Source organism: Candoia aspera, chromosome 3 (genome assembly GCF_035149785.1).
Source record: "Candoia aspera isolate rCanAsp1 chromosome 3, rCanAsp1.hap2, whole genome shotgun sequence".
In the NCBI taxonomy this organism is placed as follows: Eukaryota; Metazoa; Chordata; class Lepidosauria; order Squamata; family Boidae; genus Candoia; species Candoia aspera.
In genome coordinates, this window is record NC_086155.1 from 52,853,370 (window position 1) to 52,875,314 (window position 21,945).

The 21,945-nt window shown below is 46.4% G+C and overlaps 1 protein-coding gene across 2 annotated transcripts in view; it reads left to right on the plus strand.

The window, feature by feature from the left end:
• Window positions 1-292: 292 nt before the first annotated feature.
• CACNA1S (calcium voltage-gated channel subunit alpha1 S) overlaps window positions 293-21,945 on the plus strand; it is an 83,422-nt gene continuing 61,769 nt past the window's right edge. Inside the window, exons 1-3 of one of the 2 annotated variants that reach the window (XM_063297695.1) lie at window positions 293-690; window positions 6,570-6,675; window positions 21,118-21,257. In XM_063297695.1, coding sequence (XP_063153765.1) covers window positions 527-690; window positions 6,570-6,675; window positions 21,118-21,257 — 410 coding nt within the window. In that variant the 5' untranslated portion in view covers window positions 293-526. The remainder of the gene's footprint in view (window positions 691-6,569; window positions 6,676-21,117; window positions 21,258-21,945) is intronic. The other variant, XM_063297697.1, reaches the window with a different exon arrangement.

Genomic DNA, 21,945 nt, shown 5'->3' on the forward strand with positions numbered 1-21,945 from the left:
TTTCTGGGGAAGATTGTATTCACTATGAATCTGCTTGGCTCACTATGGGTCTGGCTATTAGGCAGAGACAATTTCAGGCTATTTGTTTAGTGTGGTCTTAAAGATAAAAGATGGTGGGAAGGGCCTAACTTATGAATTAATATGAATTAAAACCATTTGACTTTAAGTTGATGGAAGAAGCCCGCCTCCCTTCCTCTGACCTGGATTGGTAGCTCAAAAATGCCAATGCATCAAGTATGAAGAAGGAACAGCTGCTGAGGCCCTTTTGCTGTCTCAGGAAATCTGACAGCCCTGGGAGCCAGGCTGATGGCTAATTATAAACTCATGCTTGGTGTGCTTGTGTCTGGGGGAGGGCCACTGCCAGCCCCGCAGCCCACACCACACTGAGAAGATTGGGTCAACCAAAGCAAGAGATCCAGAGGGGGCTTCAGCTGCCCCAGGGCTGGGGAAGGGGGCCTAGCTGCAGGACAAAGAGGCAGAGGGGGCAAGACAAGTCCAACTCAAGGAGGCAAGAGGAAGAGTGATTATGGAGCCCACGTCTGCCCATGAGGATAGCCAGAAGAAGAAGCAACAGAAGGAAAAGGCTAAGAAAGCTGCCCTGGAACTTCCCCCCAGGCCATCCCGCTCTCTGCTGTGTCTCACCCTCCAGAACCCAGTGCGGAAGGCCTGCATTGCCATTGTGGAATGGAAGTATCCTTTGGGGGGAAATGTGGGGGTAGCTTCTGGGATGATTTGTGTGTGGCCCAGGGCCTGGCAACCAGGTGTAAACAACTGAAACTTGGAGGAAGCCAAGGTAAAGAGAAAGGGCTGAGAAATATTGGTTAACAATGCAACTCTTTTGTGACTAAGATCTATAGATAAGGTCTATAGACCAAATGCTGTTTATGTTCTCCAGAAATGCAGGAACAGAGCTGATTTTGGCACTGGCCCCTGTCCCTAATAAGACAGTCACCGAAAAACAGGGAAGAACTCAAGAGAAAAGCATTTGTATTGATCCTGGCTTGAACTGACAAGAGGATGTGTAATTCAGGAATTATTATACTAACAGGTATTCACAGATGGAGGGTAGCTGTTGTAATTTCTCATTTCTCTAGAACAATCATAAACACCAATTTTGAAACAGAAGAGCTGGATGCAGTCGAGATGGTTAATTTGTCTGGCTCCTCCACTGAATGACGCTGAGTTCAGAAATAGCTCCCGGCTCCCTCCTCAACTGATTTTATAACTTAGAGGGTATAATGGCTGGGGTCAGTGAATCTTAAGCAGGAATGTTCTTAGCTAAAACATGAACACTTTTCCCCTCTAAGGCTGCAGGATAGTCTTGTTCTAATTCAAAATCTAACTGATCATTATACAACGTCCTTTTTTTAAGAAAAGCCATGACGGTGTTCCTGAGCAATTTGATTCACTTGCTTGCATCACATGAGTTATTTTATCCTAATGTTTGCTGAATGGAGAAAGCCCTTCTGCTATATGGTTTCTTATTCTCTCTCGGTCTTTGTGTTGGACTATAATCTGGCTGAGATGGCTTTGTAAAGACATATTACATGAAATGTATCTAGACTAAGGTTGTAAGGATAAGGCAAACGGGCAAAGGTTTGGATGAGGTGATCTTCCTGAAGTCCTGTGGTAAACTGAGCGCGTAAAACAGATTAGCAGTCAGAAAAACAGTCACACTGGCGTGAATCACAGAATATAATGTACATTCAGTAAACTATTTCAATGAAACAAATGGAAATAAGGCAAAATATTAATATTAGTAAAAGAATAGACAAAAGAAAGAAAATGGAACTTTATCCTTTCCTTATCTATATTTGGATTAAAAAATGTGGCAGAACAAGCAGACTTTAAACTCTCATTTAATTTGAACACTGAGGCCACTGATTCTAGGTGATGACATCTTTCAGGCATCTGGTATGGTGAGAAAGTGGGGAATTGTTCAGTTCTTCTCTCAGAGAAGAAGAATCTTGGCCCAGCCATGGATAACCAACAGCAAAAAATTCATCAGGTGGAAAACTGCAGCAGATGAGTCTATAGGATATTAGCAAATTATTGGCAAATTAACTGTAGCTCTTAGAATGCAATTGGGAATGTGACCTAGGATATTCCTTGTTCATATTCCTTGTTTCTTTCTTTCTTTGTGACTTCCACCCCAGTCCCCAACCCCTGCAACCAACTGGAAAAAAAAAAAAGAAACCAGCCCTGTCCTTCTGGTAGCATCATAATGACCTCTTGTGGCCCTGCCACTCAGATGTTGCCCATCCATGATTTAGTGTAATGTGTGAACCCACCGTATTTGAAACAGTGATTCTGCTAATGCCTAGAGAGTGACAACAGATGGATGCCATGATAAACAGGTTAGATATCAGCATCTGGACCAGTTTGAGCATGCTAAGGCTCAATGGGGCTGATGCTGGTCACTGCAGCATACTTTCTTCTTATTTGTAAAATAAAGTTTACAGATAGGAATACATAAGGAAAAAATCAAATGAGGTGCTTCACAGCTAGAGTCATACGTATGGCTATATAAAGTTCACTTCCTGCCAGATGTTGGTAAAACAATAACTCCAAAGTCTATAATTATCTCTGTCACAGGTAAAGAACTTTTTGGATTTGGGAGTTGCTGGATACATCTGGAATTTTTAGAGCATCTGGGATTTTAGAAGGGAAATTCTTACATATTCACAAAATGCCTGCCATGGTAGCTACTGTCAGTTACAAAACATCATTTATTTATTGGAAGATATTTTCATGAGATTAGTCCCTGTTATTTCTTCTAGCCCTCCAGGACATGCTTCCTACTTCCCCAGTTTACATTTCCCTTCTTTCTAATAATGCCAGTAGAGTCTATATGGGGCCCAAAAGCAACCTGGGAAATCAAGATGATGCTGGAAGTAAAGTAGTGTTTTGTTCTGCAACTTATTAGAAATCGTCACATGAGGGAGGGAATGTAGCTAGTCCTAAAGGAGGTATACATGGTCAGTATACACTGGGCATGAGGTTGCATACCTCTGCAAGATTGATCTGAAATGCTTCAAGTAGTTCAAGATGGCTACATAACCCTAAGTAAGTCATTTTAAAAGTAATATCAATGAATTTATCCTGCTGCATACCTTGATTTGGAGACTGTTGGCAGAAATTTGGGGACTTAACCAAAAGACAGTGGTGATACAAATGCAAGATGCTTTGAAATAATTCAACAGTTTGACACTCTTTTTGTCCGTACCATATTCTTTCTCTTGTGCAAATATAAAGGATTAAAGAAACATAATCCGGGAGGATTCTAAGTGGAAGGCAGTGATGTTCTGCTGTAGGAGCAACCAGAAGAGCAGATACAAATATTATAGATAAAGAAATCTTGATTGCCAAGCATATTCTGTGAATGAGGAAAGACAATAGGCTGATAAATGTCTTGTTTGGAGCACTGTGTCTCAAAAGCATGTATACATCCCTCACACACACCAGATTTGTATGCCTCCATTTCTCCCTTTATCACAGCTGCTCAGTGCTTTCACTGTCCATCATTCTACTAATTATTCTAACCCGTCTCTTCTCCTAATTTAGCCATATGGATATAGTGCCTAGTTTTCATTCTTCATGTGAGCAAGCAGTTTGCACTGAATGTAGAATCTAATCTTAGAGCTCATTTGGTGGGTACAACATTGCCTCTTTTAAAGGGAGGCACACCGTGATTCCTTTGGTCCCGGTTACTGAAATTCTGAATGGATGAATTTTTGGAGAAGTCAACTATAGGACTCCAATTTATAAGCCTTCTAAATTAAAAATATACATTATATACAGCATGGAAATAATAGTTTTGGTGTTCACATTTCATTAGGTTTCTTCCTACAAACTACAGATTTGCTTATGTAATTGAACAATTCCTTCTTCCCTGGGCCAATGCAAATGCTATTTCTCACTTTCATTTTCTCAATATCTGTTTGATTTTTCCTGTTTCTCTAAGCTCAAGTTTATGGTACTGAACTTTGTAATGATAAATCAAAAAATATGAGAACAGAACATTAATTTATGTTCTATATGTTGATCTGCCCATCCATTCATGGCAATGCCTGACCTTCTAACACTTATTCCCTTCTTCCTTTCTTATTTTTTCATCAATCAATTCCTTTCCTTGTCACTATTTGTGTTTTATTTAATCAGCATTTTCAGGGATCGCTGGGACCTAAATTATTTTCTTATCCTTCTCAGGCTAACAGCTTTTGTTATCAAAGCATAATATTTCTTATAGGGAAAAAATGTAATATTTTACATTACCTAAAAGTTCCTTGAATCAGGCTCCTGGTGACTGCATGGACCCATCCATGTAATTTCATGAAAAGCCTACAACAGTGGTTTCCTATTGTATTCTTGCAAGATGTTCTAGCCTGTGGCCAATTGGCCTGGGATTTCCTTGGGATCTCCCATCCTGTATATATGTATGTATGTATGTATTCAATTTTTCAATGTTGTGATTCAATTTTTAAACAATGAATTGATCATAGACCATGCAGAATCCTATTGCCTTCCCATATTGCCAAGCTGATTTGAAGGCTGAGAGTTGACAAATTTATCAAGCCAGCATTTAGAGTCTGGGATATAAGCATTCTTCCATGAGTACCTAATCACTTTTTTTTTGGTCACAGTCCAAGCACAATATATTCCAAATTCCTCACAGATTAAGTTTCCAGATTTTCAGAATATAATTTAACAAAACATCAGCATCTTTAACCACCTTAGGAAATCTGGCTTATCATAGCAAAAATATCTAACCAATAAGGAATTACAAGTAGACATACTCATAGCATATATACCAAACTTTTCAGTTTTACTATTTCTCTATCATAGAAAAAAGGAGAGCTTAACTTTTAAAAATATTCTCTGAGGGGTCCAATAGACCCTAAAGATATTTTTTTTGCTGAACCAGCAAGCTTGTTCTGTGTCTCGCAGCCATCTGGAGTTTTGCAGCTAAATTAGCTGGCCATAGTTCTGTTTCTGAGTGATGTTACATTTCTGACACGTGGCAACACCACAACATGCTATATCCTAACATCTCAGAATTCTCTTTTCTTTCTTCATAGGTACAAAAAGCTATATGACACTGAGCCATAAGTAGTGAATTAAATAGTGAAATCTTTTTTTATCTGTTTGAAAAGCTACTCAATTTAGTCCTTTTAAATGGAAGAGTTGTTAAGGAAAGAAATACTTATTTACTATGTTATTTATTTTCTAATATACTAATTTTTATGCTGCCCCAATCTGATGCTTAACTATGAATCTGCCAGCCATAACCCTGCTGGCTGGGAATGTTTGGGGTCACAGTCAGAACACATGTGGAAGTCACCCACCAAGTATTATAAATTGACAACAAATAGTTTTAAGCAAATTTAGATTCATATCTGAGAATGCACTACAGTCCTACCAGCCACCATTTCATTTATGGTTGGATTTGTCTCATTATTTACCATGTGCACTTGTCTATTGTACACCCAGCCTATGCGCCATGCTGAGACTCTAGGGTAGGAATGAGTCCTTACCTCTTTGATGTGGAGAGAAACCACATATATCACCCCGAAGGCCAAGAGATCTCTCATGACAAACAAATAATAGGACAGTGAAAATGTGTGTGAGAGTAAGACAGAATTAGAGAAAGCTTTTTGCATCAAGTTACATTGTATGCATCTCCAAGAACCTCACATGCCTGCAGCTAATAAACTATGTTGCAGTCAGAAAATATTTTATCATAGATCGGAGGTGCTTTTGCCCCAGCCAGGAAAATAACCTTTCAGAGGGCTGCTAAACTAAAGTGTGTTGGATTCCAGTGTAGCTGAGGATCATCATCTACTCCAACACCTCTGAGTGTTAATTAGGATGCTCTTTCCACAGTATCATTTTCACAGTACAAAATACATAATTTTAAGATAGTTTAAAAACCAAAGCCACAGCCACAGGCAGCACTTAATTGGATAATCCCCTGCAAAGCTAAGCAGGGTAAGACATGATTAGTATCTGGATGGGGGAACCACTAAAAATCTCCAAGTGTTCCCTGGGGAAAGACTGGGAACTTCAAAAAACATCCTAGAAGAAGTCAATGGCAACCGACTTCCATATCATTGCCAAGGAAACTACAGGGTTGTGTCCATGAAGTCACTAGCAGTTGAGCTCAATTCAAGTCAGTCTTTACTTTTTACTTAAATACTAAAAAACAGAAGAGTTTTATGCAACAGCATTTGACAAAGAGTACTGTTAATAGTCTTACTATCTTCTGCATATATCTTTTGCTCGGTCTACAATCCTCATTAATGAGTGTTTGTTATCAACCACCAAGGTTATGGTCTAACATGTGTGCCAGTGTAGACTTTTATAACACATTCTGTCCTCCGGATATTTGAATTACAGTTCCCAGAATCCTCAGCAAGAATGGCTAACACAAGTGGTAAGCACTAGGATATGGAAGGATGAACTAACACATTATTATTGTTTCTATTATTTACTGTTATTCCTATTATTATTACAGTCTGTGCCCAAAAACTATACAGTCTAACCTGATGTTCCTTAACAAGCATCTTTAGGCCCTTTGAGACCATCATCCTGTTAACTATCTTTGCCAACTGTATTGCACTGGCTATCTACCTGCCCATGCCTGAAGATGATACCAACAAAGTAAATTCCAGACTCGTAAGTCACTCCTATATCTTGCCTACCAGAATGACACCTTTCACCCCTTTTTCTGCCACTGTTAACCTATGCTGGCTGGGAAATTCTGGGAGTTGAAGTCCATACATCTTAAAGTCACTGAGGTTGAGGAACACTGCTCTAAAGAGTGCTGAAGAATGGACTATTCTTTGGGGTAGGAGGAAATAGAATGGTATTTCCTTCCAGTTAGGAGAGAAGGAAACAGGTTCAAATGTTTGTATCTGAACTGCATGCATGTAAAAATGAAGGAAAGGTTGGAGGATTTCTAAAGATCATTTTTGTGTTTTCTTTTTAATGCTTAGAGATATTGGTTTCCATTGCAAACTGCAGTTTCCAATGTATGAGTTTGGGTATGTGTGTGGGTATGTGTGACAGAGAGAGCATGCATAAGAGAGTCTTATAAGGGGTCTATGAGCAACCTTCTTAAATGATATTCTGTTTGCATAAAGGATTCTGGGCAATTTGAATGCATTTTGACTAACATTCTCAGAGTGGGTGTCCTGTTCAGACTATGCAACCAGGCAGAGTAATATCAAAAACACTCTTTATTAAATAACTATTTACAATAAATAAGTCCTTGATATACAAAGTGTTGGGTTCAAGAAGCCAAACTGAGTCACAACAAGGCAGCGGAACAGGACTTCTAACTGGAACTGGGAGGCTGGAGGAGACTGGGGCGTGAGGTGCTGCTTTAGCTGAAGACGCAGGTCTCAAACTGGAAGCCGGTAACTGGAGTCTCAAAGCAAGACTACAAACTGGAAATGAGGCTGGACTTGACTAGAATTTCTGGACTAGGTCAGAGACTAGGAGCAAGACTGGAACTCGGAGCAAGGCTGGAAGCCCTGAACTAGGCTGGATTTTCTGAACTGGAGACTTGGAGCAAGGCTGGGAACTTGGAGCAAGGCTAGACTCGGCTGGAAGCCCTGGGCTAGGCTGGATTCTCGGAGACTTGGAGCAAGGCTGGGAAACGAGTTCACAACAAGATAGGTGTGACACTCCGGACCAAAGCTGAGTATACATAGCATGGTAAAACTGCACTGAAGGCACTCCGCGGAACTGAGGATCAAAGGCACAAGGACGCTGTGTGGAAGACCACGAAGTTTCAAGGCTGGATGCAAGGCTGAGATCGCTGGGCACGGCTAATGAAGAATCCTCGGTGGCAGCAGAAGCAGGTTTCAAGTCCTCCTCAGAGTGGAGCAAAGGCACTGGTTCCTCTTCGGCAACAGATGCTGTCTCTGACGCAGGTAAGGACTCGTCCACTGAATCTGCAGGCTTGGAGGATCGGTTGTCTCTGGCAGCTTGCTCTTCGTGCGTCTGCCTTTTATCCCGATCCTTCGCGCTCCTGGACCCTTCTGCAGCCAATCGGGCTGCCTTCTCCTTCATGCACTTTTCTGCCCGTCGTTGGAGCACACTGATTGGAGGATTTGAATCCTCCCGCAAATCCTGGCCAATCAGTGCCTTGGACTCTTCCTGCGCTGCTGGCTCCTCTTCGAGTTTCGTTTTCCCGGTTTCAGCCCAGTAAGTTTCTATTTCCTCCTCTGACTCAGAAGGGGGTTCGCTTTCTGAGTCAGAGGCAGGCTTGACTCTGACAGTGGGATAGCTTTCTAAATGGTTACTATACAACAGTATAGTATACAATATACAATAATATACAATAACTCTGGTTATTGCTAAAGCTATCTGACACAAGGGCCGTTCCAGAGGGACCTTTAACTATGTGAACTGACCAGAATTCCTCAAGGCAATTTCATGAAGCACTTAGGCAACACTGTCATATCTAGCCATCAAACCTCTCTCTCTCTCTCTGCCTTAGGAGTAAACCATCTAGCTAGAAAGACCTGGAATAGAAATGCCTTGTCGAAAGATGCAATGATCCATGGTACTTTATTCTTGTATGCCTTTGGGGGTGGGGGACCATTGGTGGTTTTACCATCTGCAGTAGCGTTCATTGCCCCTTGATCCCAGCCTTCCCTTGTTCACTAGCTTTTGTGAGCAGGTGTGCAGATATTTTACATAACTGCTTGTATACTTTTTTTTTTTAATTGCAAAATAAGCTAAGGTTTCTTGAATTGCAAAGTAGGCTAAGGTTTTCCACTTGGAAATGTGTTCTGTGCTTTGTCTTTGCTTATCTTCTCATCTTTCCTGTTCAGTGTAGAAATAACATTTTCATAGGTATATACAGAGATGGGGAGTTACCTGCAAATGTAGATTAAAAAAAGAAAAACATGGCTGAATTCTACAAGTTGGAGAGATTTAATTTGGGGGATTTAATGAAAGGGAATCTTGCATTTGGATTCTCATGCTGAAGACTACACATCAATTTATTGCCCACTGTCCTTAGCATTAAGGTGCCTGATTTTCTGTGCCATACAGAATAGCTACACCATCTTTGTATGGAAGGACGATGCCTTCAGATACTTGAAGTAGTCTCCTGCTCATATGACAACAGTGATTTTGAGACAAGAAAAAAGTTGCACAGAGCTGGTCTAGAGATTATCTCCCAAACAGTGCTCTCTTGGAACATCCCTTTCATACACTAATCTGTACAAAGTGTGTCTATGAGACCTGCTATTAAAGGTTTTGCTTCAGATATCAGCATATGTATTGTGACAAAACACTGGAACACTTGTGTTACAATATCATAATAGAAGGACTCAAAATATCTGGAATGAATATAGGGATGGGATGCAATGAAAAAAACAGCAGAGTAGAAAGTATGTAGGGATCCAAATTCAGGCTGTTACACTGACACATTGAAATGGATGGGTAATGGAAGATGAATTACAATGAAACATTAGACAGGAACAACTGATGATGTTCCACCATCACCATCACCTCCAAAAAAATGAAACACAGTGACATAATCATGCTAAACCAGAGCTGTAACTCTGAACCATAATTACCTGGTTTGTTGGGTGTCAACCAATCGCTTATGAGCACTATGAGGATTTAGCACTTTTCGGGAAGAAAAGATATTCACATCTGGAAGCACCCACTTGATTCCTTAGGAACATTGAAATGGAGAAGGGATGAGCAGAGTGTGCACCAGTGACCAACAATGCTATGCAAGCTATTAAAGGCCCAAGGGACCTTTAATATCCAAGATGCATGCTAATGATCTGCCCAGCAACTCAGCCGAGAGAGCCAAATTAGGATCCATGGAGTTCCTGGGAATGTTGACTCAGAGTGTCTAGCAGTTAAAAAGCCATCACAAAAAGCCCTCCTTACTGGGAGAGGGAGATAGCAGAGAAAAGAAATCAATGTCTCATCCTTAACTCTCCCCAGTTATTGCCAGATTGTGCCTACTTTCCTTCTACATTATTGCCAGATTGTGCCTACTTTCCTTCTATGTTAAGTTTCTGGTAACAGTCACTAAAGAGATGATTAGAAATGACAAGCACCTGTCATGCGCTGCCTACCTCCGAGTAACACACAGACACTGGTTCCGTTGAAGCAGGCTCTGGTTTATTCGTAGTGTAGATACAGTGGTAGAAAAAAGCTGAGAGTGACAGGAGCGCGCTGGTGCGGGGTTTAAATACCCCGCGCCGTTCAGCGCCCCCTCACTCATGGTTACGTCACCCCCCCTTTGTCCAACATGCTGTCTTGCCGGTAGGTGAGGGGTTGCGAGGCCCCGCTGGCGCTCCGGGATCGCCCATCATCGGTTTCCCTATTCCTCCGGTGATTGCTGTCAGCTGGGCGATCTCCGTTGCGCCAGCGCTAACAGCTTGGGTGTGCCTCGCGATCCGCTTAGCCATTGTCTCTTGTTCTTTAGTCTTTGTAAGTTGATGGCTACTTATCTTGAGCCCCTTCCCCTGTTTCCTTGTTATTGTCATGTGTGCCATTGCGCTGATGTCTTCAGCTCAACGGCACTCATGACATACTGCCCCCTGTCCGAATAGTGCCCCCCCCCCCGGCTTTCTGGTTTTCTTTTTTTTTTTTTTTTCAGGAGAGCTGTCAAAATGGTTTTTTTTTTTTTTTTTTTTTTGAATTCCCCGCCGGAGTGTTTTCGCCCCTCCCTTTGTTCCGCCCTCTACCACGTGTCCCTCTAGGGTGTGTTCTCAGTGCGCATGCCCCGGTCACACCCTGGGCGTGCGCATGCTCCGGCCACACCCTGTTTGTTTGGCTCAGTTCGACGAGGAGAGAGGCGTGGCTGGTCAGGTGCTTATCAGCTCCAGGTAGGGCCCTTATTTTTATTCTAAGTGCGTTGCCTTTGTTATGTGTGCTCCTGGGCGTTGCCCCCAGGATGCACTGTTAACTTGATTGCCACTCCCCCGTGGGCCCGGGACGGGGGGAGGGTGCTGGCAACCGCTTGTCACTGCCTCGTGGGCCCGGGGCGGGGGGGTGAGTCCCGGGGGGGGAGGTCCACCCAAGTCGCGGGCTTGGGGGGGCCCTTTCCCTTGGGGCACGGTAGGCGGGGGGGGCCCGCGGGGGAGGGGGTATGCAGGTGCCGGTTTGCTAGTCTCGCCTTAGGCTTGTCGGGGTACGCCCGGTGAAAAGCCCGGGTCAGGTCAGGCGCGTTAACGTTGTGCGCTGCCACCCATTCTGGGTGGGCGAAGTGTTTCCACCTGACCAAATAGTGTAAAGTTCCCCGTTGCCTGCGGGAGTCGAGTATGTCCCTTACGTCAAAGTGATGTTGGCCGTCGATCATCACCGGTGAGGGCAGTGGCGTGCTTGGGTGCCATTGGGAGGTAGTTGCCGGTTTCAGGAGGCTGGTGTGGAATACCGGGTGGAGTCTCCGTAGGTTGTGTGGCAGGTCCAAGCGTATTGCCACCGGGTTCACTATCTGCGTGACTCGGAACGGCCCGATGTACTTAGGCCCCAGTTTTTTCGAGGGTTGGGGCGACTTTAGGAATTTGGTGGATAGGTAGACCATATCCCCAGCCTGGAACGTCGGTTGTTGGCGCCGGTGCTTGTCGGCCTGCTCTTTGTAGGCCGCCTGTGCTTCCTTCAGCGCTGCCGTGATTATTGGCCACGATTCCGCAATCTTCCATCCCCAGTCGCTAGCGTCCACCTGGGGTTCCGGGGGTTGTGGTAGCTCCGGTATGGGGATGAAGTCACTCCCCGAGACTACCTCGAACGGAGTTTTCCCCGTGCTCATGTGAACGGCGTTGTTGTATGCGACTTCGGCGAACGGGAGCAGTTCGGCCCAGTCATCTTGATGGTAGTTGGTGTATGAGCGTATGAATTGTTCTAGGGTGGCATTGAGGACCTCTGTGGCTCCGTCCGTCTGGGGGTGCCAGGCAGTGGATAGGGCCTGTTGGGTCCCCGTCAGCTTTAGGAAGGCCCGCCAGAATTTAGAAGTGAATTGTGTGCCTCTGTCGGTCACCACACGTGCGGGACATCCGTGTAACCTGTACACGTGGATGAGGAAGAGTTTGGCTAGTTGTTGTGCGGATGGGACCGATGTGCAGGGGATGAAGTGGGCCTGTTTAGAAAAATAGTCTTTCACCACCCAAATGGCCGTTTTCTTCTGGCTGGGTGGGAGGTCCACTATAAAATCCATGGAGATTTCCTCCCATGGGCGGGAGGGTTCTGCCACCTGTTGTAAAAGCCCCGAGGGTTTGCCTGGTGCCCGTTTGGCTCTGGCGCACGTTGGGCAGGATGCTACGTAAGCTTTCACGTCCCGTCTTAGCGCGGGCCACCAGAATTGACACCTTGTTAGGTGCAGGGTCTTAAGGAACCCAAAGTGTCCCGCTTGCTTCGCGTCGTGGGATCTATGCAAGATCGCTTGGCGTTGCGAGTCCGGGACATAGATTCTGCCTTCCCCCCATGCCAGGTCCTGTGCCATCGTTACCTTGTCGGGGTTTGCCAGGAACCAGGGGTCGGTTTTGAGGGCGGTGGCGAGGTCCGTGCGTATCCCCCCTGGTAGTTGCGGTTGGCGTCGTCTGGTCACAGGTTGTCCCGCCGTCGGTTGCGCCATGGAGTCGAGCTGCTTCCGAGCGCCGCTCCGGGTGGTCACGGCCATCCCCAGTTGAGAAGCGGATAGGACCGTCCCAATGGTGTCTGGGGCGGGCTCTTCGTCTTGGGGCAGTCGGGAAAGGGCGTCAGCCAGGAAGTTCTTTTTACCCGGCATGAACTTCAGCTGGAAGTTGAAGCGGCTGAAGAATTGGGCCCATCGGACCTGTTTTGGGCTGAGGCGTCTGGGCGTTCGGAGGGCCTCGAGGTTCCGGTGGTCGGTCCAGACCTCGAATGGTTGGGCGGCTCCTTCGAGTAGGTGTCTCCATGTTTCCAGCGCCGATTTTACCGCGAAGGCTTCCTTCTCCCAGACGTGCCATCGCCTTTCTGTCTCGGAGAATTTCCTCGACAGGTAGGCGCATGGTTTCAGGAGTCCTGTGGGGTCCTTTTGGAGTAGGATGGCCCCCAGGGAGAAGTCTGAGGCGTCGGCTTGGACCACGAACGGCCGTTCTGGGTCCGGGTGCGCGAGGATTGGCTCTGTGGTGAACAGCGCTTTCAACTTATTGAATGCGGTCTGGCACGCGGGAGTCCAATTCAATACTGTGCCCGGGTTCTTGGCGCGTCGGGTGTCCCCCACCCCTTTGGTTTTGAGGAGGTCCGTTAGGGGGAGGGCTATCTCCGCGAACCCCCGGGCGAATGATCTGTAAAAATTCGCGAAGCCGAGGAAGCTCTGGAGTTGGCGTCTGTTGCGGGGGCGTTCCCAGTTCAGCACCGCCTCGACTTTTGCGGGGTCCATTTCTATGCCGTCTCCGGAGATTCAGTACCCCAGGTAGTCTAGGCGCGCTTTATGGAATTCGCACTTTGCGGGTTTGGCATAGAGCTGCGCCCTTCTGAGCTTATCGAGGACTTGTCTGACTAGGGTCACATGTTCCTCGTGCGTTTTAGTGTAGATAAGGACGTCGTCTATGTAGACGAGGACCCCTTTGAACAGGTGTTCATGCAGGACCTCATTGATGAGCTGCATAAACACCCCCGGGGCCCCCGCGAGTCCGAACGGCAGCACTTTGTACTGGAAGGCACCTAGGGGGCAGTTGAACGCAGTCTTCCATTCGTCCCCCTCCCTGATTCGGATGCGGTAGTACGCCTCGCGAAGGTCCAGCTTGGAGAAGACCTTGCCCGTGGACAGGTGGGCGAGCATATCTTTTACCAGGGGTAAGGGGTATTTGTTGGACAGGGAAGCTGCGTTTAGGCCCCGGTAGTCGGTGCAGAGCCGTAGGGTGCCGTCTTTCTTCTCCCGGAATAAGACGGGGGCTCCGACCGGTGAGCATGCTGGCTCTATGAATCCCCTCTCTAGGTTTTTATCGATGAACTCCCGGAGGGTTGCCATCTCCTTCGGGGTCATCGAGTAGATGTTCGGTCTAGGTAAGGGGACGTCGGGCAGCAGGTCAATCCGACAGTCCGTCTTGCGGTGGGGGGGTAGTTGGTCAGCTTCCGCCTCTCCGAAGACCTCGGAGAAGTCAGCGTATTGTTCCGGTAGGTCTGCTGTGGTAGCTGCGTTGTCCTGTGTAGTCGCCTCTGCTCGTCCCACAGTGGGGTTGGTTCTGCCCGCCGGAACTGGCGCCCGGTACTCGCCGTCGCCAAATGTGAAGGTGCGGGTCTCCCAGTCAATGCGCGGGTTGTTTGTCGCGAGCCATGGCATTCCCAAGACTGCAATGGGTCGTCCGATGTGGGTGACAACGAACGATGTGCGTTCGGTGTGAGTGCCCATTTGCAGGGTGACCGGCTCGGTCTGCATTGTGGCTGGTTTCCCTCCCGCTGTTGAGCCGTCCAGCTGGTGGAATGCCAGCGGCGTGGGGAGGGGGGAGCAGCGGAGGTCGAGTTTGGCGACTAAGTCGGGGTGGATGAGGTTTTTCAAGCACCCCGATGTCATGTTCCCGTTCCGATGTTTATGGTTCCTCGTAACGTTTCACATGTCATATCTGCAGTTGCGTGCCTGCCTGGCCACGCTGGTAAATTTCCTTTGTGCTGACTTGTGATCTTCTGGAATGTATGTTTGGGTTATCTCTGCTGTTCAAGGTTACTTTCTCAGGCCGATTCTAACGGTTGCTAGCATCTGGGGTGGGTGGTTGCTATGCTAGCCTGAGGGGAGGGTTCGCAACGGGAGCAAGGCTTTTTAAGTTTGTAATTGGCGCGCTTTTGCTCATTCTCAGCTTTCTTCGTACTTTGCATACTATTCATTCAATAAATTAGTTTTCTCTAGTAATTACTGATGAGACTCCTTTTATTGGAATAGGCAATCATTACATAAAGCTGAGAATCTTTAATATCAGTCTGCTAGCATCCATCCAGTTTCCTGTGAGGAGTTTAATTAGCGATGACTGAAACTGCCCCAACCTCAACCACCGGCTCGGGGGAAAGTCAGCTCTCCAGAGGTGGGGAACAAGAGCCCATGGGACCGCGGAGAGAGGGGACTCTCACGCCAGGGTCGGATGACCTCTCCGAGGCAACGGATTCCAGTTGCGATACGGAGAAGGCAGTGAAGTCAGTGGTAGTCAAGAAGACGGAGGGACCCTTGTATGGGTCGCCACCAGCCCCAGCCAAGCCGGTGTATTCCTCGCTGTTTCCGACCGTGCAGATCACCAAAAGGACAAGAGCAATATTTACGTGCTTTTGTTAATTATCAACAAGACAACTGGGTAGACCTCCTGCCATTTGCTGAAGTTGCTTACAATAATGCTGTGCATCAAAGTACTGGGGCGGTGCCCTTTCGTACTGTATTTGGCCATGACTTTGTCCCTATTCCTGAATTGCCTCCACCGTCTACTTCGCCCACCTCCCCGACCGATTGGGCCTCACAACTGGCAGATTCCTGGCCAAAACTACAGCAAGCTTTAGCCGATGCTCAAGCCACTTATCAACGACATGCCAACGAAAAAAGGGCACCACAACCTCTTTTTCAAATAGGGGATAGAGTATACCTTTCCACCAAATACATCAAATCCCCTCAACCATCCAAAAAACTGGCGCCCAAGTTCATAGGTCCATTTCCTATTGTTGCTCAGATTAATCCTGTTACCTTTAAGTTGGACTTACCTCACAATCTCAAGCGCTTACACCCTGTTTTTCATTGCAGTTTGCTTAAACCATTCGTGGAGTCTACCCATTGGCATCCTGAGCCGCCTGCACCTCCCCCCATAATGATTGATGGTCAACAACATTTCGAAGTCAAGGAAATACTAGACTCTAGACGTTTCCATTCCACTCTGCAATATCTGATTCGCTGGAAGCATTTCTCTCATCCAGAGTGGGTCCCTGCACAACATGTGCGCTCTCCCCACTTGGTTGCTCAGTTTCATGCTGCTTACCCTGATAAACCTGCGCCTTAACAATTAAGTTTTTTTTCTTTGTGGGGGGGGCGGTATGTCATGTTCCCGTTCCGATGTTTATGGTTCCTCGTAACGTTTCACATGTCATATCTGCAGTTGCGTGCCTGCCTGGCCACGCTGGTAAATTTCCTTTGTGCTGACTTGTGATCTTCTGGAATGTATGTTTGGGTTATCTCTGCTGTTCAAGGTTACTTTCTCAGGCCGATTCTAACGGTTGCTAGCATCTGGGGTGGGTGGTTGCTATGCTAGCCTGAGGGGAGGGTTCGCAACGGGAGCAAGGCTTTTTAAGTTTGTAATTGGCGCGCTTTTGCTCATTCTCAGCTTTCTTCGTACTTTGCATACTATTCATTCAATAAATTAGTTTTCTCTAGTAATTACTGATGAGACTCCTTTTATTGGAATAGGCAATCATTACACCCGAGTCCACTAGTGCCGCGGCCGTGGTGGCTCTGTTGCCGGCAGAGAGTTTGATTGCCGCCATTATAACGGAGCTTTCGCCGTTCCGTCGAGGTGGTCCGCGCTGCTGTCCCACCGCCTGCCTCGCAACGCATTTCAGGGCAGGCGGGGAGCGTTTCCCGCCGGCTGGTCTGGGTCTACGGCGTCCTCTCCCCCCCAGTAGGTGTCCCAGCCTTCCTCTGGTGTCGCTGTGGCTCCGGTCATTCGGCGGTGAGGGGGCGGTGGCGGGTTAGGTGGTTTGAGGCTAGCTTTCGGGGCGGGTTTAGGCACACTGGCCGGCGGTCGGTTGGCGAAGCAATCTGCCGTCTTGTGCCCCAGTTTTCCACACCTCCCGCAGGGCCCGCGATTAAATTTCTTCCTTGGGTATGTGGGACCGCCCGTCCCCACGTGTGGCGCGGGTACCTTTTGGCAGGTGTTGGTCGTGTCTTCCGGCGTTGTCATGAGGAAGGTGCGGTGCGCGTGTTCTGCTTTCCCCGCGAGGTGGATCCACCCGTGTAGAGTCTCTGGGTCGTTGCGGTAGAGGGCCCATTGGAGTACGTCGCGGTTGAGCCCCCTTTTGAACATTTCCAGCAGGGTGGTCTCGGACCAGTCGTTGACCTTCCCCGCGAGGGCTTTGAACTCGAGGGCGTAGTCCGGGACAGTGCGTGCGCCCTGTTTAAGTCTTTGGAGTGCGCTTTTCGCCCTCACTTTGGCTAGTGGGTCCTCAAAGTAGCTCTTCATCTCGTTGATGAAGGCGTGGAAGTTGGCGAGGGCGGGGGAGCTGGACTCGTACAGTTGGACGTACCAGTCCGCCGCCCGGTCTTGTAGTTTGATCGCCACGGCTGCGATCTTGTCTGCTTCGGAGTCATAGGAGTGTCCGTGCGTCCCCATGAACTCCCTGGCGTTCGTGATGAAGAACGACAGTTTCGCGGGGTTCCCATCAAAGAAGATGGGGAAGTCCTTTGGGGCCCGGGCGTTTTGCGAGCCCCTTCCTCTCACTTCCCGGTCTGTGGCGTCGTCCGCCTGGGCCGTTTGTTGACCATCATCTGGCCCGTGGGAGTTCGGCGCCTCGCTCAGGGTGTGGACCTGTGCGGGGACGTCGTTGGGCGGTGCGGGGGACATCAACGACTGAAGCATGGTCCGGAGTTCCTTCAGTTGGGTCTCCATGGCCGCGAGTCTAGCTTGTGCGTCCCCGTCTGCGATCCGCGCCGCCGCTGGGGCCGGTTCCATCGGTGCGTCGGCGGGGGTGGGTCGCCGGTGGGGTTCAGGCACTCCCGACCGTTGGTCCGCTTCCTCCGCCGTCGGCTGGGTTGCTTCTTCGTCCTCCCCCGTGCTTACCGCCGATGGGCTGCCGCTCCACGCCCGTGGCTGGGGTGCGATGTGGGGCGCGGGGTTCTCCGCTGGTCTCGGGAGGTATGTTGCTCCCTCCCGTGGCCGGGTTGCCTCCGTCGTCATCTTCCCTTGGGGTTGGAGCTGAGGCTCGGGTTGGGCTGGGTGGGCGTCCATGGCTCCGGGAGTCCGCGGTGCCTCTGGCCTCGATCGGTCCTCCTCTGCTTCTTGCCGTGCGGCTCGCCCCCCTTGTCCGCGTCGCGCCGGCCTCATCGTTCCTGGTCTTCTCGCCGTCTACTCTTCCCGCGGCTCGTTGTCGTCCGGTGGGGCTCGGCGAGGCTGAGTTTGTGACTCTCAGCTTTATGTCATGCGCTGCCTACCTCCGAGTAACACACAGACACTGGTTCCGTTGAAGCAGGCTCTGGTTTATTCGTAGTGTAGATACAGTGGTAGAAAAAAGCTGAGAGTGACAGGAGCGCGCCGGTGCGGGGTTTAAATACCCCGCGCCGGTCAGCGCCCCCTCACTCGCGGTTACGTCACCCCCCCTTTGTCCAACATGCTGTCTTGCCGGTAGGTGAGGGGTTGCGAGGCCCCGCTGGCGCTCCGGGATCGCCCATCATCAGTTTCCCTATTCCTCCGGTGATTGCTGTCAGCTGGGCGATCTCCGTTGCGCCAGCGCTAACAGCTTGGGTGTGCCTCGCGATCCGCTTAGCCATTGTATCTTGTTCTTTAGTCTTTGTAAGTTGATGGCTACTTATCTTGAGCCCCTTCCCCTGTTTCCTTGTTATTGTCATGTGTGCCATTGCGCTGATGTCTTCAGCTCAACGGCACTCATGACACACCTCTCTGCCCTGCTGTAATTCAAACTGTTGAATAGCTAAAACTACTGTATAATTGACTGTTTAGCAGACTTTTTTCCCTGGGAATTAGTTCACTACACCTTCGCGCTGCTCATCAGTGTCAGCTACAGCTTCAAGCTGAAACTTGCCAAGCCCTGAAAAAGGCCCTGGCAATCCTAAGGGGGATGTAGGATGATTGAAAATTGCAGCTGAAAGAAGGCCAAAGCAGTCTGTGGCGGGAACTGGGGTCCAGAGAGGATGTCTGCAGTCACTGTACTAGGGAATATTAATTAGGAACATGCTGCCAGTAGAGTCACCTGAAGCACTGAGTGGTTGAAAATGGACTTGGCTTCAGGTTAGCCAGCTACTCTTTCCTTGGCTGACATCTTCCATGTCACAACTCCTTCCATTTCTGCCAGAAATCCGCACTGACTCAATACTCAAAAGGCAATGGAGTCCATTGGTTTCCCTACAAAAACACAAAAGCAAATTTGCTTTGGTTCCTTCCTGGAAGTGTTGACTTTCTGCAACTTTTTTTTGCCGGGGGGAGGTCATCTGAGAGTTGTATATGGAACACAGTTTGAGAATACTTGTCATGGGAATAGGGCAATTGGAGGGATCTAGAAGGCTATGCTTTTTAAAATTAATAATCTCAGCCCCAAGAGCACAAGGGATATTGTAGTGAGCAGATTGGGCAGGATCAATTAAAAAACGTATTTTGGGGAAGCTCCTCATAATAGGTGAGTAAGTTGGACTACCACTTTGGGGGAGAAGAGTTTCTGTATCCCTTGTGTTGTTATCTAGTGATTGTCCAGACTCTTGCAGCCCAGATCTACTAGCCTTAGAATTAAACAGCTTAGATAAATGCACCTATTTTAGAACTTAATCTGTTAAAAAAAAGAGAACATTTTTTGTGCCACCAAAATTTCTATTTTGCTGCTTTTGGGGGTCTTTTCTTCTGCCACAGAAATAGGTTATGAGATACATTAGTATGTACGTCTGAGTAGTTTGATTGAAAGCGCAATTAATTCTAGTATGCTATGTCAGCTGAGTTTTGTTTTTACTATTTTCTATTCCTATTTTTCATAACAAGATTCACTGTTAATTTGGATCAGAAAGTATTTTACAGCAGGATGGTGCTTTTTATTTAGCTGGAATTTAAGGCTGATGTAAAATCATGATGTCATTGTTGACTGGATTTAAACTGTAAAAACATGCTATAGAGATGTCATTGTATACATAATACTGTTCCAGCTTACGTACAAAGTCAGCTTAAGGGCAGACCTCGGGAATGGAACCTGTCCTTAAGCTGGGGACTACCTGTATTTAAGATTGTCATACATACAGTATATGCAACCGTAACATTTTCATATGATTAAATGTATAATTAATATCACATTGTACGATCTGCTAGGTCATTAAATAAATAAAATAGTTTTTTTAAAAAGCCCTATGATCTTATTGAAAGCATAGTCTACAATATCTAGCAATCTTTAAGGTAACACAAGATGCTTTGGCTGTGTCTCCATGTTACATTATTTTATTTATTTATCAAATTTGTCACCACCCATCTCCTCCAAACGGAGGGACTCTGGGCAGTGTACAACATAAAACAATAACTATATAATAAAATTCCAATATAAAATATAGACTAAAACCATTTTAAAAACTACCAAATATAATAAAATCCTGATGGCTATGGTCTCATATTAAACCATCATCCTCCAGTATGGTTATTAAAAAGTTTTTTTCCACTTTCTATTAATTGCTGTTTACTGTTTCATCTTTATATTGTATTCTGTTAACTATAATAAACCAAGTTTGTCAGTGTGGATGAGATGGAAATGGAAGAAAAGGTTTCTGCTTGCAACTACACTAGAGGAGTACAAAAGCCTGGCATTCAGCTTGTTCATATGTGTGACACCCAGACATGGTCTTTGTTGATTTGTAAAACAAGTGTTGATAATAAACACTGGCATTTGCATTTGTTTTCCATGGGAGAAAGCTAAATGGACAATGCATTTTCTGACTTATTAAAAAAGAAACTAAATCATATTTGCCATTGCGTAATAGCAATAGCGTTGTATAATACTTGCTATGCCATATATAAAAGGAAAGATCCACAGATGAGATGAAAGAAAGGCCTGGAGCTATATTCAGTGTATTCAATCTTAACATTTTCCATGTGCTATAATACTATAAAAAGTGTGGGGAATTAGGATTTTAGCAGCAGAACATTAATACATTTAAATATACATATACCAAATACGACACAGGTGCTCTGGCTAAAATGTGTGGGGTGGGCTTACATTCTTATGAGGGAGACAGGCACAGAAGTTAATGTGTGAACTGGCTTAGGCAAAGAACTTGGACATTTTGGAAGGACTCACAAGCTTATGCCTTTCGAGGGCCAAAACAATGACTGAAGAAACAATGAATATTATTTTTCAAGCAGCAAGGTATGCAAGCAATCTAAATGAAACTATCATGTATATTACTAATATTGTACATCTTTCCCTTCTTCTTTCTGTATCTTGCAGGAGAAGCTAGAATACTTCTTTCTGATAGTATTTGCCATTGAGGCAATGCTAAAGATAATTGCCTATGGGTTTCTATTCCATGCAGATGCTTACCTCCGAAACGGCTGGAATGTGCTGGATTTTACAATTGTCTTTTTGGGGTAAACAAAGTCATTTTATTCAAGTCTCTGTGTGGTGGAGGGAGTACCATGTAGAGTAAAAATGTCTGAAAGGAGCTTATTGTTGAAAAATTGCATAATACACTGTAAGTTATTAACAAATAATTTAATTGGTGTTTACCTCCAATGAACGGTTTCCCAGATTGCTTCATTAGTTTTTTTCTCCTGCAGCTTGATTCTATAGCATTTGCTCATTTGAAGCTTTTTATTATTGTCAATCAGAGCCAGTTTGGTGTAGTGGTTAAGGCACCAAGCTAGAAACCGGGAGACTGTGAGTTCTAGTCCAGCCTTGGGCACAAAGCCAGCTGGGTGACCTTGGGCCAGTCACTCTCTCTCAGCCCTAGGAAGGAGGCAATGGCAAATCACTTCTGAAATCTTGCCAAGAAAACTGCAGGGGCTTGTCCAGGCAATTGCCAGGAATCAACACTGACCTGAAGGCACACACACATAAAGTACATTATTAATTGCCATTTTAAGGTATATTTTGTGTGTATATTTTATTTATATTTTGTGACCAACACATGTTGGTCAAAGATCATAATAAAGGTTGACCTACTTACCTATAAATGCATACATACAGGAAGGAATAGCAAGCTGTATATTCTCCTGTTTTAGCAGATAACTTTAAATCTGAGCAAGGGTTTTTCTAGCCACAAGAGAATCATGCAGT